Source organism: Tupaia chinensis, unplaced genomic scaffold (genome assembly GCF_000334495.1).
Source record: "Tupaia chinensis unplaced genomic scaffold, TupChi_1.0 Scaffold143584_1, whole genome shotgun sequence".
Taxonomy (NCBI): domain Eukaryota; kingdom Metazoa; phylum Chordata; class Mammalia; order Scandentia; family Tupaiidae; genus Tupaia; species Tupaia belangeri.
The window spans coordinates 5,417,313-5,434,258 of record NW_006203430.1 but is presented as its reverse complement, the minus strand read 5'-3'; the positions used below and the strand labels follow the sequence as shown (position 1 = coordinate 5,434,258).

General features: G+C 40.4%; 1 protein-coding gene across 2 annotated transcripts in view; it reads left to right on the top strand.

Moving 5' to 3' along the window:
• Window positions 1–16,946, top strand: part of PIEZO2 (piezo type mechanosensitive ion channel component 2) — a 514,198-nt gene that overhangs the window by 472,551 nt on the left and 24,701 nt on the right. Inside the window, exons 37-44 of one of the 2 annotated variants that reach the window (XM_027766529.1) lie at window positions 1,129–1,296; window positions 3,828–4,235; window positions 5,080–5,338; window positions 8,126–8,308; window positions 11,406–11,658; window positions 13,976–14,108; window positions 16,443–16,590; window positions 16,692–16,906. In XM_027766529.1, the coding sequence (XP_027622330.1) occupies window positions 1,129–1,296; window positions 3,828–4,235; window positions 5,080–5,338; window positions 8,126–8,308; window positions 11,406–11,658; window positions 13,976–14,108; window positions 16,443–16,590; window positions 16,692–16,906 (1,767 nt within the window). The remainder of the gene's footprint in view (window positions 1–1,128; window positions 1,297–3,827; window positions 4,236–5,079; window positions 5,339–8,125; window positions 8,309–11,405; window positions 11,659–13,975; window positions 14,109–16,442; window positions 16,591–16,691; window positions 16,907–16,946) is intronic. The other variant, XM_027766530.1, reaches the window with a different exon arrangement.

Sequence of the window (16,946 nt, the reverse complement as noted above, 5' to 3'; positions counted from 1 at the left end):
GTGTCATTGAACAGAGTCTGGCTGACCCAGAGGCTGCATTCCCCAGGAGTCTGTGTTCCCTTTGGCTTACTGTAATAGTCATGATTCCCCCAAAAGAAGTTGTAAAATAGCAAACATTTTTTTAATGGTTACTTTATGAAATCAGATTTCATTCGTCTTCCTGGAAAACATATTAGCTGAAATTGCTGCAAGTCTCATTAGTTACACTCTAAGGAGCATCTCCAGATGGGAAGGGGTGGTATCATTTCAAACATGTCACCTAAGAGCTTGCTGTGTGGCCATGTGGTTGAATCATCACCCAGTAGTATCTCAGTCCAAATCTGCCATCATTCCTTCCCAACTGGCACCCTTTTGATATCAGGAGAGGAGGATTGAGCCAATGGGTTCTCTCTTGAATGACATTCACCAAGGCCTTAAACAAGATCCAGAATAAGGATTAGGCAAAATGAGAAGTAAACAGGTAAAATGAACCTGGCATTGCTAAAATTTCTTTATTTTCTTTACCATTTTGCTTATTTTTCGATGTTGGTTTATATTCAGTTGTATATAAAACCAGCATCTTTTCTACATGCAAGGCATCTCGTTTGGCTTAACTGAATATCACTCGGAAATGGGGTGGAAAATTCAGTTATGTAATTCCTGAGCTTCCTTCTTTCATTTGGGAGACCAGGTTAAACAAAAAAAGGAAAAAAATCTAAATCTCTTCATAAACTGTACATGAGCCATTATTCCTTCCTAAGCAATTTGGCTTATAAATGCTCTCCATGAGTTCAAGATTGTGATCTCAAAGAAAGCATATTTTCTTCATGAAAGAAAAATGCTTTGCGACATTACAATGACATAAATAATGCTTTGTGAGAGAAATATTGGGACTTGTCGTTCTATTTTCCTATCCCACTTAGTGCCATTTCATGTTATCACTAGCCTATGTGTTTTTTAAATTCCAGGACTGCTGAGTTTTATGGTCCTGCTAAACAGCTCCCTGTTTGTCCTGGAGCCCAGCTGCAGTGGTCGTGGTTGTTGGTGGTGTTGGTGTTGTGTGTGGTCTACTGCATGGCCGTGTGTTCGTGTAACCGATGTACCACTGGTGTTTTAACACTGTGTTTCTGTAACTGTTTGCGCTGCTAGCTGCTACACTGAAGCAACCATGCTGTTCTCAAGGCAGTCTACCCTTGATGATTTAGATGGACCAGAAACTGTTCCTAAAACAAGCGAGCGTGCTCGGCCTAGGCTCCGTAAAATGTTCAGCATGGATGTGTCCTCCTCATCAGCTGACAGTAGCAGTTTAGCATCAAGGTGCTTAACTTGTGCATGCTTTGTTCTGTGATTTTACCACCTTTTCCCCCTTTAAGTCACTGCAAATATAAGTTCTTGTGATGTATGTGATTTTATTTTTACTTTTTTTTTTAAGAATTTGCATGACTAATAAAAGCATAACCACTGCTGTTTCTCAGACTTCATTGTTCCCAGGACAGCATTATATTAAACTAACCACACCTTCGTTTGTGTGAGTTAGGAATTTCTTAAAAATCCTTCGTATAAACACTGTCCTCCATTTCTGAAGTATTTCACATTTCTTATGTTCAAAAATAGAAGCACATTTCCTCCATGATTTAGAGGTTTGTTGGCAACCCTGAAATTTGTCAGGAAAAGGGAGAACACTTTTTCTCATGATTTAGTCAAAAGCAACATGCAGTAATAACAATCTCCCTTATAGAGTCATTTTTAGTTGCTACAGGATAAATCCGTGCACTCCTTATATGTGTAACTGACTTAAAAGTCAGAATATATTTTACCTTGGCTTTGACAAGAATATTATTAGGCAGCAGAATATATATCACCCTTCTAGACTATAACTTGTTTTGTTCAGGGGAAAATTACTTGGGCTTAAGTTTTCTTATTAAGTTCCACCATTAAACAATAATCGTTCAAAAGTGAAATTATTCAGAGACAAGCCAAAAAGTCTTGTTATGGATTGCCCTACAATGGTCAGCAGGCATCAGCTACACTGTGTTTATCCTCACATGAAAATAACCCAATCCAAAGCCAGTGTTATTTTGATTGCCCACAGAGATAAAGCAGAGAAGTGTCATCTTTTTACTGGTAGGTTTGGGCGCAGTGCTGCAGCATGTTCGGGCCTGGCATTGATGAGAATGCCAACGTCATTTGAGATGTTCTTGAGCAGCCACACACCTGCTATGCCATTCCACTTGGTTGAATTCCAAGATACCCTCAACCCTCTCAGGGCCAGATGTGATCCCAAGCCCTAGAGATTGGTTACAATCATACTGAAAGTTAGACCTGGTATGGAGTTGATTCCAGTGACCTGAAAATTCCCTGAGATTATAGCCTTCCTAGGAAGCTATATATAATTGAGATAAGTCTTAGCAAAAATCTGGTTTGGTCCCTCATTTCGAGATCTTTTTACCTGAGGTGCACACTTAGGGCCAAAGCTCTATGGAGCTTAAACACCTGAGTGAGCAATCAGGGCTTAAGCAAATCTGGTACCTCAGTCATAGGATGCCGTGAAGGGCTCTCTAAAGTTCATTCTTTCATTCACTCACTGACGTGTCTATGCTGGTATCTATGATGAGAAAATGCGTGCACTCTGTGCATTTGAGAATGTCAGTGTTTATGAAATCTAGCTGCTCACATGTGCCATTAAGATATCTACGCATACTTCAGAGTCTAACAAAGTATCCCTTACATCCACCAGATTCCCAATATCTGGATAGCTTTTACCCCATCCCCTTTGGGGGCTGGATGCATCAATAAAAGACATGCCATGATTTCACTGTGTGGCTGCTCCATTTTCATTTCCACACCTGAAAAGGGAAAGTTAGAAGACAAAGGAATAAAAGACGAAGGGGAAGGATATAAGAGAGAAGAGTAGGGGGGCTTGTGGCAATCAGAGTAGAGAAATTTTTGGAAAAGGAGCACCGGAGGAGGAATTAGTAGAGAAAAGTAAGTTGAAGTTGATGGAGGTGACAGAACAAGAGTAGATCCTGGGGTGGAGCAGTCAACTAAGAGGGAGAAAGGCCAAGGAGAAGTGATACTGGGGAAGAGAAAACAGCTGGCCTGCCACACTGGGAAGACGAAATAGCTGACACGTCCATGTAGAAGGTGAAGAACTCAGAGACATGACTGGGAGCTGGAGGGGTGGTGGAAATTCAGCCAAATGTAATACACGCCAACAAGAAACAGGTAAAGTATGGAAACACAGGGAAGAGAAGCAAATATTAAAGGAAGAAGGTGACAATTCTTATAAAGCATGCAATTGTTTAGTTCGGCCAGAATTTAATCATTCCTGGCATCCTTTTATGGATCTGGGTGGGTCGGTTGTGTGGGACTCAGAGCAGACTATACCTTGGTCAAAACCCGCATATACTTGAACAATCTGGCATAGCTTCTCATTCCCACATGCACTATTCTTTGAAGAAGATGGAAAGGTAGGTTTGCTGTGCTAACTGTGATTTGGAAATCAACCCTGGAACTCACGGCTATGAATCTTGGTCCTATTAACAGACTCTCTGTGCACACCCCAGTGCTGTCCCTTGTGAGCCATGTGACATGCTCTGGTTTTAAACTGGGCAGGTGGGCACTGCAACTTTTGCATTTGAGAGACTGCCGTTCAGTTTCTACAGACTAGAATAAGTATCCTGAAGAAATGAACAGATGGAATGCAGAATAATCTGGGGTATTTCATGTTCTTTCATGCCTTGATGCTTTTATTTGGGAGTTCTGATGAGGTCTCCTGGGAATCTGGAAAGATTCCAAGAGTGCAGATGCTAAGTTCAGGGCCTCTGCCCGTCCTTCTCTCCTCACAGTGAGCCCACACAGTGTACCATGCTGTACTCACGCCAGGGGACCACTGAGACCATCGAGGAAGTAGAGGCTGAGCAGGAAGAGGAAGTGGTGGACGCTGAGCCCGAGCTCGAACTTGCGGAGGCCAAGGAGGAGTATGAGACCGAGTATGAAGTGGGGGTGGAGGAGGCTGGCCTCACTCCTGAGGATGAGCTGCCCCAGTACTCCACCATGGATGGGGACGTGGAGGCACCACCCTCCTACAGCAAGGCCGTCAGCTTTGAGCACCTTTCCTTTGGCTCTCAGGATGACTCTGGAGCCAAGAACCACATGGTGGTCAGTCCAGATGACAGCCGCACCGACAAGTTGGAGTCGAGCATCTTACCTCCCTTGACTCATGAACTGACAGCCAGTGAGCTGCTGCTGAACAAGTAAGAGTCCAGTTCACGGGTCAGATGTCAGATCCAGATGTCACCACTTAGATGCATGCTCTGATTTAGCATGGGGTAAAACCCGTTTGTTAAAAAAAGTTCATCTTGGAACCAGCAAATGGCATAATGGCTACGTCTCTGGACTCCCATGTTGTCGATTGTGATTCAAGTCCTGGATCCAGTGGCTTAAACTCACACCGGGCGTGTGTGCATGTGCGCCTAAGATCCCGAGAGGAGAATGGAGAAAGGATTGCGGCATGGTCATCCCCCCTGGGGGATGATTTCTCGCTTTCTGTCTCTCTGTCTCTTTCTATCTTTCTGGCAAGAGCATGTACCCTATAGCAAAAACCTCTCAAAAAAAAAAAAAGAAGAAGTTCATCTAGACACTTAGATCAGATATGCCAAGGGTCTTCAAATAGTTCAAAGTAAATGCTTACCATGAAAAAAAAAAAAAAAAAACAAAAAAAAAACCAAAACTATGTGTAGGCTTTTTTTTTCTTTTTCTTTTTCTTTTTTTTTTTTTTCTGGCACCAAAATAAACTCGTAGTTTAATCCCATTTTCCATGAACTTTTTGAAGTTTCATGGTGTAATTTCAGTCTCTCTTACACTGAAAACACACCTCAGTCCATGACCACATGGTTAGAACCAGCAAAAATTGTCTATTGACACTTGTACTGGTATTTTTTTTTATAATAATGTCCTATATTAGGTAGTCTCCAAAAGAAGTACACAGACAAAGTAAGTGCCAGGGAGGGGAGCAGAGCTGGCATGATCATGGTAAATGAAAATCAGTCATTTGGAGACATGGAAGACCAAGGTATTATGCTGTGTTGACTTTTACAGGATGTTTCATGATGATGAGCTAGAAGAGTCAGAGAAGTTCTATGTGGGCCAGCCACGGTTCTTGCTGTTGTTCTATGCCATGTATAACACGCTGGTGGCCCGCTCGGAAATGGTGTGCTATTTTGTGATCATCCTCAACCACATGGTTTCTGCCTCCATGATCACCCTCCTGCTCCCTATTCTCATCTTCCTCTGGGCCATGCTGTCTGTCCCCAGGCCCAGCCGAAGGTTCTGGATGATGGCCATTGTCTACACTGAGGTAAGCCTCCCTGCAGATCACTTTGGCAGTTCTATTTGAGAAAAGGCACCACTGTGGCCCTGTGCCCTCTCTAAGTGGGCCTGACCCTGAACAGTTTCCCATGACACAGTTAGTTCCATGGATAGTCTTACATATGCAAATGATTATCACCAAGAGTTATCTAGAGGAGCAATTTTATATATCATGTCACACTTCATAGCTCACACAAAATAAACACTAGTACCATTCTCATCCAAAAGATGCTGAACAAGCTTCAAGCAGATTTAGTAATTAGCCCAAAGTTACTCAACTGGCAAGTGAGGGGAGGGAGGAGGCCTTTGAAGCCCAGTTGTCTGATCTATAATATTACCCACTCAGATGGTGACAGTTTTACTCAGAAGTAAGCGTGGTGCCTGGGACAAATGAGCATTCCATAATTGGACGCTGAATTAAATGACACAATAAAGCACTTGGAATATAGTTTGATGCAGCATACATATTTTCCATTTTCAACCTAAAAACAGCTTCTGTACATCACAACACTAAGTTACATGAACACCCACTTCAAACCCCTGAACAGTGGAAAGGGCAAATTGCCAGCTCATTGTCATCCCATGTGAGGAGATGAGGGGAATCTGCTGAATCATATCAACCTGCTCTCCTGTATCGCCCCATTAAATACAGAGGAGATCATCAAACTTGGGAGTAAAAGGAAGCTCAATAGACTTTGTGCCTCAGGCTTCATGGTTCTTTGCATTCTTAGGTTTGTGAAGAAGGCTGATTTTCTTCCCTGACTCCTACAGAGAATCAGGGAAGAAAACAGGAGAGAAGTTTTCACTTTCAACAGTTTTCTAATTACTTTTTAAAGGATGATGACATGCAAGAAAGGTGTTTATAAAGGTTATAAACTAAAATAATTCATAAAATATAAAGATATAAATATGTTTCTGTCCAAGTTTGTCTTAATTATCACATTTTAATAGCTGAAAAATTATATAAATGTCTAGTTAAATCAACGGAAAGTCAATGCCTCCAAAATAGAGGAAATGACTATTTGTTTAAGTAAAGACATAAGTGAGCTGACTGGCCTTGCCATTTCTATTGGGTGGTTGGAAAAGTCCTGATGCATTTTTGCATAGAAAAATATATCATGACTTTTCCGACAACCCAATACAATTGAAGGCACTTGCCTCTCTGTTTGTTCTCTTGCTATCTTTCTCTATCCTCTTCTCATCACCCTCCCCCCCATTCCACACTGTCTTATCCTTGTTAATTATTTTCACTGCTTTTATGTCCTCCAATATTTCACTCCCTACCATAGAGTGAGGATGGTGGGTATATATTAAGTGGATACATACAATATCTTTCTTTCATAGCCTGGCTTATTTCACTCAGCAACAGATCCTCCATATCTGACCACTTTCTATCAAATGTCAGGGTCTTGTTATTTTTTATGGCTGAGTAGTATTCCATTGAGTATATATGCCACACTTTTCTGATCCATTCATCAGTTTGTGGACATTTAGGTTGGTTCCATGTCTTGGCAATTGTGGATAATGCTGCAATAAACATTGATGTGCAAGCACTTTTCCAACTGAGCATTCTCCTGTCCTTTGAGTAGATACCCAGAAGTGGGATTACTGGGATCTGTAGATCTTTAAGGAACCTCCATACTGTTCTGCACAGTGGCTGAACCAGTTTACATTTCCATCAGCAGTATAGGAGAGTTCCTTTTTCACCACATCCCCGCCAACACATCACTTTTTATATTCTTAATCTTTGCCATTCTGGCAGGGGTTAGGTGATATCTCATTGTGGTTTTTATCTGCATCTCCCTTATGATGAGGGATGTTGAGCATTTCCTCATAAGATTTTTGGCTGTTCGTATGTCTTCCTTAGAGAGAGTTTTCTTCAACTCATTTTCCCATCTTTTAATTGGGTTAATCATTTTTTTTTTTCACATAAGGCACTTGAGTTCCCTGTGTATTCTGGTTGTCAGTCCCTTGTCTGAGGCATATTTAACAAAAATATTTTCCCATTCTGAAGGTTGTCAATTCACACTTGTTACTGTGTCCTTTGCTGTGCAGAAACTTCTTAGTCTGATATAGTCCCATTTGTCTATTTTAGGGATTATTGCCTGTGCTTTGGGAGTCTTATTTAAGAACTCTTTGCCTACTCCAATGTCTCCCAGAGTTTCCCAAGCATTTTCTACCACTAGTTTTGTTGTTTTAGGTCTTAGGTTCAGATCTTTGATCCATTTTGAGTTAGAGAGGCACGACATTAGTGGGACACAGATATGGTTTATTACCTGTTGATGATGATGTGTATAGTATTCTCAACTGGATTGGTCTGAGAAGTATTTCATGATGGGTAAAGTCTTTTCACAAGCAAAATGAGAGATAGTGATTGACTGGTTAAAAAAATAATTGGAATAATAATAACAATGATTGGGAAAAACAATGAAAAGATATTGAACGGTGAAGTGGGGATTTTAATGTCTCTGTATTGACTGACATGCATGGCATTCCCTTTTGAAAAAGCAACTTAATACACTGTAAAATTATATGTGATTCAATGTAATATAAACAAGATTATGATGATAATAAATAAAAAAAAGACACAACAATAAGACATTGCTCTCGTAAGGTCAGTAGTCTGTGACAATGATATTATTCCACAAAACTGTGTGCATTCCTATGATCAAAACTGTGAATGTTTTTTCTTCATTTTTCTATTACTGTTTCTCATATACATATATATTATTCCTAAGAAAAGTAATTTTTTCAAATGTCTATCTTCTACAAATAGGTGGCAATTGTAGTCAAGTATTTCTTCCAATTTGGCTTTTTTCCTTGGAATAAGAATGTGGAATTGACCAAAGATAAACCTTACCACCCTCCAAATATCATAGGAGTGGAAAAGAAGGAAGGTTATGTGCTTTATGACCTCATCCAGCTCCTGGCTCTGTTCTTCCACCGATCAATTTTGAAGGTACTGCGTGTTAACAGTTAATCAGTTCGTGTTGGTCACTGCAGCCCTGCAATATGCCTGGCGAAGCTGAACAGTAGCATTGGTGATCAGGCTGAGGGGCCAGAGGCTGTTGTATTTTTTTAAAAGGTTATGTTCATTTAGTGGACATTTTTACTGTGGTGGTAAATAATGAAACCTGTAATAAATCTGGAATAAATTTTCTCCATATTTCTACCCTAGGTTGGGTATATTACGACTAATATACATTCATAGAATATTGCTTGAATGGTGTGCAATATCATGATACCTGATGCTCTACATTTTAGCCCTAGTTTAGCTAGAACACCAGAGCGTTTCAATTAAAGGTGAATAATAAAAGGTCTCTTCAAAAAATTTCAAGAAAAATCAACATTACGAAAAATCTATGCATAGGTTTCAACTTCTTTTTGCAAAAATAAACTTGTACTTTTTTTTTTTTAGGTTTTTGCTATAGGGTGCGTGTGCTTGCCAGAGACAGAGAGAGGAAAAGTGAGAAATCTCCCCCCTCGGGGGGCAGGCCATGCCACAATCCCTTCTCCTCCCTTCTCTACTCAGGACCTTTGGAACAAACACACACGTGCCTGGTGTGATTTTCCAGCTGCCTGGTCCGGGGCTTGAACTATATAGTCAGCCATGTGGGAGTCTAGCACCTTGATCCTATGCCACCTCTGGCCCCTAAGCTCATACTTTAATTCCACTTTTCTAGGAACTTTTTGAAGCCCTTCATATTGCCTCTCATCTCTATCCCAGCTTCTGCCTGCTTTCTTCTGGTAGATCATTTTATTGGATAGTTTCATGTGATGCAACCATTAGCTTTCAGTGAGAGATCACTTATCCAATGACTCCATGAATCCCAGAGCTGTGCTTCCTGTAAGCTCCTTGCTGAGAAAGCCATCCATGACCATGTGGGAAGAACTCTATGCAGAATGACCCCACCTCAGGTTCAGTGACTCTTGCCCTCCTCCACCCTGAGCAGTGATGTTTTGGTTTTGGTTTTAGTTTTGTTTTTCTCACATCCTATGACTTATAAACTAAGTCTGTAAATATGCCATCCAACTCTAATAAATAGAAATTATTACATGGTGTATGTTCTGTATTCATGTATCTGTTGTCACAACCTTACTTTTTTATTCTTATTTTAACTCTCTATCCTTTTATAAAGTATTTTACCTTTATCAAGTAGTGTTTAATTAGTCCCTAAGATCATTCTTAGAGTTAGGTTTGGCCTTAGTTAACATACACATACATCTGTCGGACCAGCAGTTAGCGTAATAGCTATGTCGCTGGACTCCCATGTAGTCGACCGCAGTTTGTGTCCCAGACCTGGTGGCTTAAAACTCACGCCGGGCGCATGTACGTGCGTGCCCAAGATCCCGAGAGGAGAATGGAGGAGAAGGGATTGCGGCGTGGCCATCCCCCCTGGGTGGTGATTTCTCGCTTTCTGTCTTTCTGTCTCTCTCTGTCTGTCTAGCGAGTGCACACACTCTATAGCAAAAAAAAAAAAAAAAAACTCTTCACATACATCTGCCTACATATATGCACATGCATACATATAACAGTGTGTTTAGCTTCTGCCCTAGCTCAGTGGGCTATTTCAAACTGTATATACACTGGTCGAGATCCTTACTCTATCTTTCATCACTTTGCAAAGTCCCCAAATCCCTAGACTTCATTCTGAAAGCCTTACCTTGGTCAATGGGATGTGGTGAGTTTGAAAAAGATGTATTATCAAAGGAAACAAATTAGCCAAGAAGAATTAGCCTAAACTTTTCAGTTATTTTGCTGTATATGGTAATTACTTGAATTTATCCAATTTGCTCATTCTTGTTATGACTATATTAATAAGTGTGCTAATCTAGAAATTTTTAAATTTAACAAACCTGATGGTGCAATTCTGGCCACTTCAGAATTTTCTGGCAACTTTTGCATCTTATTGTTTGTAATTAAAAATTTTTATGTACCTTTAGGCATTTTCACTTTATTTTCATCAATAGTCAAGTGGTTTAACAACTACAAATTGATATTTAAAGCCTGTAATTAACAAGATTTTGGTTTTACTATTGATGTACTTACTCTGGTTTCTTTTTTGAAAATTTTACATATGTATAGTGAATGTACATGAGATTTGAAGTACTGATAAAATACTAAAATTTCAACTAATGATAAAATAGTTTTTAGAATGATAAATCTTTTCATAAGAAGACAAAACTATCCTAAAGCTCTTGAGCTCTTGTAAAAAAAAAAAAAAAATCTTGGCTACAGCATTGCTATGAAAACCAAACAAAACTATGTAGAAATTTCAGAAGTGCCTCAAACTATCTTACTCAGTACTAATCTCTACAAATTTTATAAGTACTTAAAAGAAATAACATGAACCAATATGCTACTGAGAACGTGGTGAAAGAATCTGAATATGTTAAAATGTTGGCAAAAGACAATTGTTTTAATTATTTGAAAGAAATTCATATAAACTGAAAAATCTCATTATAAAAGAGTAACTAATATGTAATAAAAATAAGTTCATTTAATATGTCAATTAGGTAGCTATCCTTTGGTGAATTGACCATTCTCTAAGTTGTTTTTTTACCAAAAAAGCTTTTTTTAATTATTGATTTTTATTTCATACATTTCATCACTATCGTCACTTTGCTTGTAAGTTGAATTTACTCAACATGAATACAATTCACATCAGTCCCATTGAGGACACAAAACACATAATCATCCACAGATGTTAACCCATTTCTGTGTCCCATAAATGTCTTGCCTCTCTATTTTCCTCCTTAATTTCTTTCCTTACACTCTCTCCCTTCTCCCACCCTCTTCCTACATTGTCTCCAGAATCTAAAACCATTTTCAATGCTTCTATGTCCTCTAATCTCTCAGTTTCCACCATCGCGTATGGACAGTTGGTACATATTAAGTGGAGACAGACAATGTCTTTCATAGCCTAGCTTGCTTCACTCAGCACACCCCCCTTGCTTTTTCATTCTTAAGGGATACATGTTATAGAACAAAACACAATGATAGACTGTCTCACCTCAAAAAAGGAGCCTTAATTGTTCTTTCCATACTTCCTCAGTGTCATGGCTTATGGGATGAAGATGACATTATTGAAAGTAGCACAGACAAGGATGAGTCTGATGATGAACTCTCCCTCGGTCATGGCAGAAGAGACTCCTCTGACTCCCTGAAGTCCATCAACCTGGCTGCCTCAGTGGAGTCCGTGCACGTGACCTTTCCCGAGCAGCAAATGGCTGTCAGGAGGAAACGTTCCACCAGCAGCTCCCAAATATCTCCGAGATCCAGCTTCTCCTCAAATAGATCCAAAAGAGGTATCTGTCACAAGGCATCCCTTGCTGGAATAACTCCCCACATTGTCTTGTTTTTCTGGTGCCTGTGGGTCTGGGGCAGTGGAGTTTTTTGGGGGTGTATTAAGGACACAGGTGATGTGAAAAGAAAGCCTCTGAAATCAGATAGACCCAAGCTCAAATTCTGCCACAGCAGTGCTACCTCATTGCTCAAAACATCTGATTCTCTCCCAAAACAAGGATTTCAGCTATTGTTGAAAGTAGTCAGTACACTGCCTCATACCTAGTATGTGTCAGACACATGCTGATTTTCATTGTTTTATTTATTTATTTGAAATGTTTATTCATTTATTCCTTCTATGAGCAAGAGAGACATAGAAAGACACACGTACACACACACACACACACACATATTCACAGGAAGACCACCCCCAACAAGATCTTGACACCACAGTCCACCCCTAACCTTTTGGCCAGGCACATTCATGGACAAGCACATGCCCAACACATTCAAGGAGGTCTGCAGTCTTGAACCAGGAACCTTCCTAAATAGGATTGCCTGGCAAACTGTTGAGGTTTACTACTGTGCCACCATCTAGCCCCATTAATTTTTAAATCATATGGAAAGATTCTGCCTGCTGTATCCATAGTGCTGTAAATCACAATTTATTTTGAAAATGCATTTAAATTTAATTAGTGAGAACCTTTAGCCAAACTATCCAGCTGTTTTCTAAGCTATTTACTAATTTCTTACTAAACAGGAAGTGCCATCAGAAGATAGTTATGCCTCATGGTTGCTGCTCTTGGAGAAATCAGGCTTTTGTTTATAGGGTTTGTGTCTGAAGCTTTCCAAACATAGTGTGTATTTCCTTTGAAAACCTGCTTTTGAGGCAGACACTGAGGGATCATGTCATATTCGTTTTACAATTAAGAAATTATATTTTAAAAGGCGTAGGTCATGGACCCCAATTTGGAAAAGCCACAATTTAGAATACTATCTAAGACTATACTGTTTTTTCAATAGATTTCTTCTTTATAAAAATTGCATAAAAATTCAGGAAAGAACCACCATTGGGTATAAAATCTCCAAATCTGTTTCACTGTAGAAGCTGAGTTGAGAGGACAGATTCCATATCGCTCAGTAACTATTCTTTTTTTGGTTTGGGTTTTTGTTTGTTTGTTTGTTTTTTCTTTCAGTTTTTGCTATCAGGTGTAATCACTAGAGAGAAAGTGATAAATCCTCCCCTACCCCCAATAGGATGGCCATACCACAATCCTTTCTTTTCCTGGGATTTTTGGGCATGCGCACATGCACACCAAGTGTGTTTTTCAAACCAAACAGTCCAGGACTCGAACTGTTTAGTAGGTCATGTGGGATCCAGCCACCTTAACCTCTGCACCACCTTCAGGACCATCTCAGTAACGATTCTTAAAGGCATCTATGTATGTTTATATATTTTAATTGTCAGAGGGTTCATGTGCTTACCAGAGAGACACACACACAGAGAGGGAGAGAAAGCACCCCTAAATCCAGCATGATCATGCCACAGTTCCTTCTCTATTTCTCCATCCTGTTGGAATTTGGGACACACACGCATGTATGCCCAGCAGGTTTTTAAGCTACTGGGGTCAGGAGTCAATCCTTGTTTGGCCATGTAAGATCTAGCTCTTTTTTTTTTTTTTCTTTTTTTGGAGAGGTTTTTGCCATAGGGCGCGTGCGCTCGCCAGACAGACAGAGAGAGACAGAGAGACAGAAAGCGAGAAATCACCCCCCAGGGGGGATGGCCACGCCGCAATCCTTTCTCCTCCATTCTCCTCTCGGGATCTTGGGCACGCACGCACATGTGCCCGGCGTGAGTTTTAAGCCACCGGGTCCGGGACGTGAACCGCAGTCGACTATGTGGGAGTCCAGCGACATAGCCATTACACTAACTGCTGGTCCCAGATCCAGCTCTTTTAACCACTCGGCTATGGAACAAGCCGCTGTGCTTGTGTATAATTTATTCTCTGAAATAGTTTCAAGTCATCCTTCTGTCATGGGGCTCCAGGGTCTGTGATATTTGTATCAACAAACCATATTCTTCACTATATATATATATATTTACACACACAAAAACACACTTTTTTTAAGCTAGAGTCTCACTATGCCACGATCATCTAACCTCAGTCCCTCAAGTAATTTGGATTCCAGGCACATCCCACCATGCCCGGCTTTTTAGGGTAATCCAGGAATTGAACCCAGACCTCCCATGTGGCCTCGACTGCCAAGCAGCAGCATCAACCAATGCACATTGCCACAGCAGAACCCACAATATATCTTGTGATTTCTTTTTCTTTCTAGGCAGCACAAGCACCCGAAACAGCAGTCTTAAAGGAAGCAGTGTTTTGAGCATTAAACAAAAAAGCAAAAGGGAACTTTATATGGAAAAGCTTCAAGAACATTTAATCAAAGCAAAAGCATTTACCATAAAGAAGTGAGTACATGAAAGCATTTTTGGATCCTGTGTTTTGTTTTAGGGCCAAGGAATCGGTATCAATTGTTTCATGTAAACCAAAGATGAAGAGCAGAACAGTGGCTCTCATAAATGTCTGCCTGCAACACAGTAAAATAATACCTTGCTTACTTTTAAAAATGATTTTTAATAAGTGTGATTCATTTTTACATCCATGGTATATATAAACACACCTTTTCTTATGCAGACAGTATAAGTGAGTGATTTCAAGGGCCCTTCCAATGTATTCCCAGGCATTATGATGGCAAAGTCCAGAGGAGAGGACTAGGACACTATAGCTGGAAGCCTCAGCGATAAACTCTCATCCTGGGGAGGGGGACTGAGGGCACTGAGGTACACAGTGGGGAAATGACCAGTCCACACAGCTGGTCCGCAGCAAACTAGGCAGTTTTCTGCCACCCACTGGGGACACATAGAGGCAGTCTGCTGTAGTTCTTGAGTGGGGTATGAATGCCAGCCACACACAGGGCTTGACCCAGAGTAGAGGCTCTGAGACCAGGAGAGCCAGCAGTACCTCAACATGACCTTAAATTGAATGCAGGTCCCAAAAAGCAACAAAGACAAGACAGCGACTAGAGAGACAAGCCAAAGCCAGCAGGACAGAGCAAGGTGCAAATAAAAGCCCAGAATGGTACTTGGGAGCCAGGGTCATCAGGCCCCAAAAAGGGAAGGAACAAGGGCAGCTGACATTCACACCTGCTCAGACCTGGCATTCCAAGTCTCAGCAGTCTGTCTTCACTCATTTCATTCTCACTCTAGCCATGTGCATCAGGTCTTATTATTACATCAGGTTTTTTTCCTTTCTTTCTTTTTAAATTTAATTTATTTATTTACAGTCATTCACCGTATATCAATACAGTATACAAAATAAGATTTTCCATTCAGAATACACTGTATATTGACTCAATCAATGATATTATCAGACATGTCATCGTCAACAAATAATTTTTAATTTCTTGTTTCTTATATATTTCACTGCCCACCCCCTTAATTCCCTATCTCTTATTCTCCACCATTTCCCATGCTCCTCCCACACTATCTCTGGTATCCACAATTGTTTTCCATGCCTTTTTTATTTCACCTTTTATTGATTCGCTAAAGATCTTAATTAATCTAAAAACTTTCAATAGCAAGCACGGCTGATACGTACATATCTATGAACACATGTCTGACTTTAGACATAAACCTCAGTGAGTAAAGTAAACATACTATAAAATAGCACCTAGCTAGGGCTATATAGCTTACTGCAGTCATTAAATAGGTATTTTTAATGATTTTTTTTAATTTCAAGAAAAAACAGTTTTAGTTTTAATAGACCAAACTCAAAAAATGTTAGGAGAAATTTGCTTAGGACTTAAATCCAGGAACAAGTTTAGGGTTCAGTTCAAACTGTAGGTAGATGAAACTACCAACAGTTCAAGAGAAGACAAAAATCTTTAAATATGGAAATCAAAGCATAGAAGAAAATCAGTAATGTTTTAGTCTAAAGTCATAAAATTCTATTTCACCAGTTCAGTCTCATGTAATTAATCTCTCTTCTGTTAAGTTTGCGGTGTTACTGTGGTCTGATCTTTCCATTTAAACTCTGGAAGTAAACATTCAAGTCTGGACTTCTCCCTACCATTAGGGTGGCCATTTTCATGGTTGTTTTTTGTACTTGGTTGTTTTGCAGAGAGAAAACTAAAACACAGCAAGCTGCACAGCACACTTGAGGTCTCATAGGCAGGGAATAACTGAATCAGGTTCCAAACTCAACACCTAATTTCTGGGGCTCTAACCCACCATCATATGCTTCAAACAAAAGAAGAGAGTGTGGAATCTTCTGCAGAGGGTAGAAGTACCTACTGTGGCAAGAAAAAAAAGAAAGAGAAAGAAAGAAAGAAAGAAAGAAAGAAAGAAAGAAAGAAAGAAAGAAAGAAAGAAAGAAAGAAAGAAAGAAAGAGAGAAAGAAAGAAAGAAAGAAAGAAAGAAAGAAAGAAAGAAAGAAAGAAAGAAAGAAAGAAAAAAGAAAGAGAGAAAGGAAGGAAGGAAGGAAGGAGGGAGGGAAGGAGGGAGGGAGGGAGGGAGGGAGGGAGGAAGGAAAAAGAAAGAAAAGAAAAAAGAGAAAAAAATATGTAGGCACTCTTTGTTAGAGCAGGAGACCTCCTCCTCGTAGGACTGTCCTGAGGCCGAGAGGAAAGTGGAACCTGGTTGGAAAAAGGAATGCAGAGGAGTGGAATGATTACCATCACAGTATCTGATGTTTATTCTTATCCTTCCTGAAATACGTGGGTCAGGGATATCTCTGTTTTGCAGGACTCTGCAAATATATGTGCCCATCAGACAGTTCTTCTACAACCTCATCCACCCAGACTATAGCGCTGTGACTGATGTGTACGTGCTCATGTTCCTGGCAGACACTGTGGACTTCATCATCATTGTCTTTGGCTTCTGGGCCTTTGGGGTAGGTTAGTGGCAAAAGCCACCACACGTCCACTGACTAAGAGTGATGGCTTCCCATCCTGTAAAATGCCACTCGGGCATAAACCTGTTTCTCTTCCCCAGAAACACTCGGCTGCTGCAGACATCACCTCTTCGCTCTCGGAGGACCAAGTCCCTGGGCCGTTTTTGGTGATGGTCCTCATTCAGTTTGGGACCATGGTGGTGGACCGAGCGCTCTACCTACGGAAGACTGTATTGGGAAAGGTCATTTTCCAGGTCATCCTTGTGTTTGGAATTCACTTCTGGATGTTCTTCATCCTGCCTGGTGTGACTGAGAGGTAAGGTCTTCAGAAGCTAGAGAAAGGAGCGTGCCTGAGA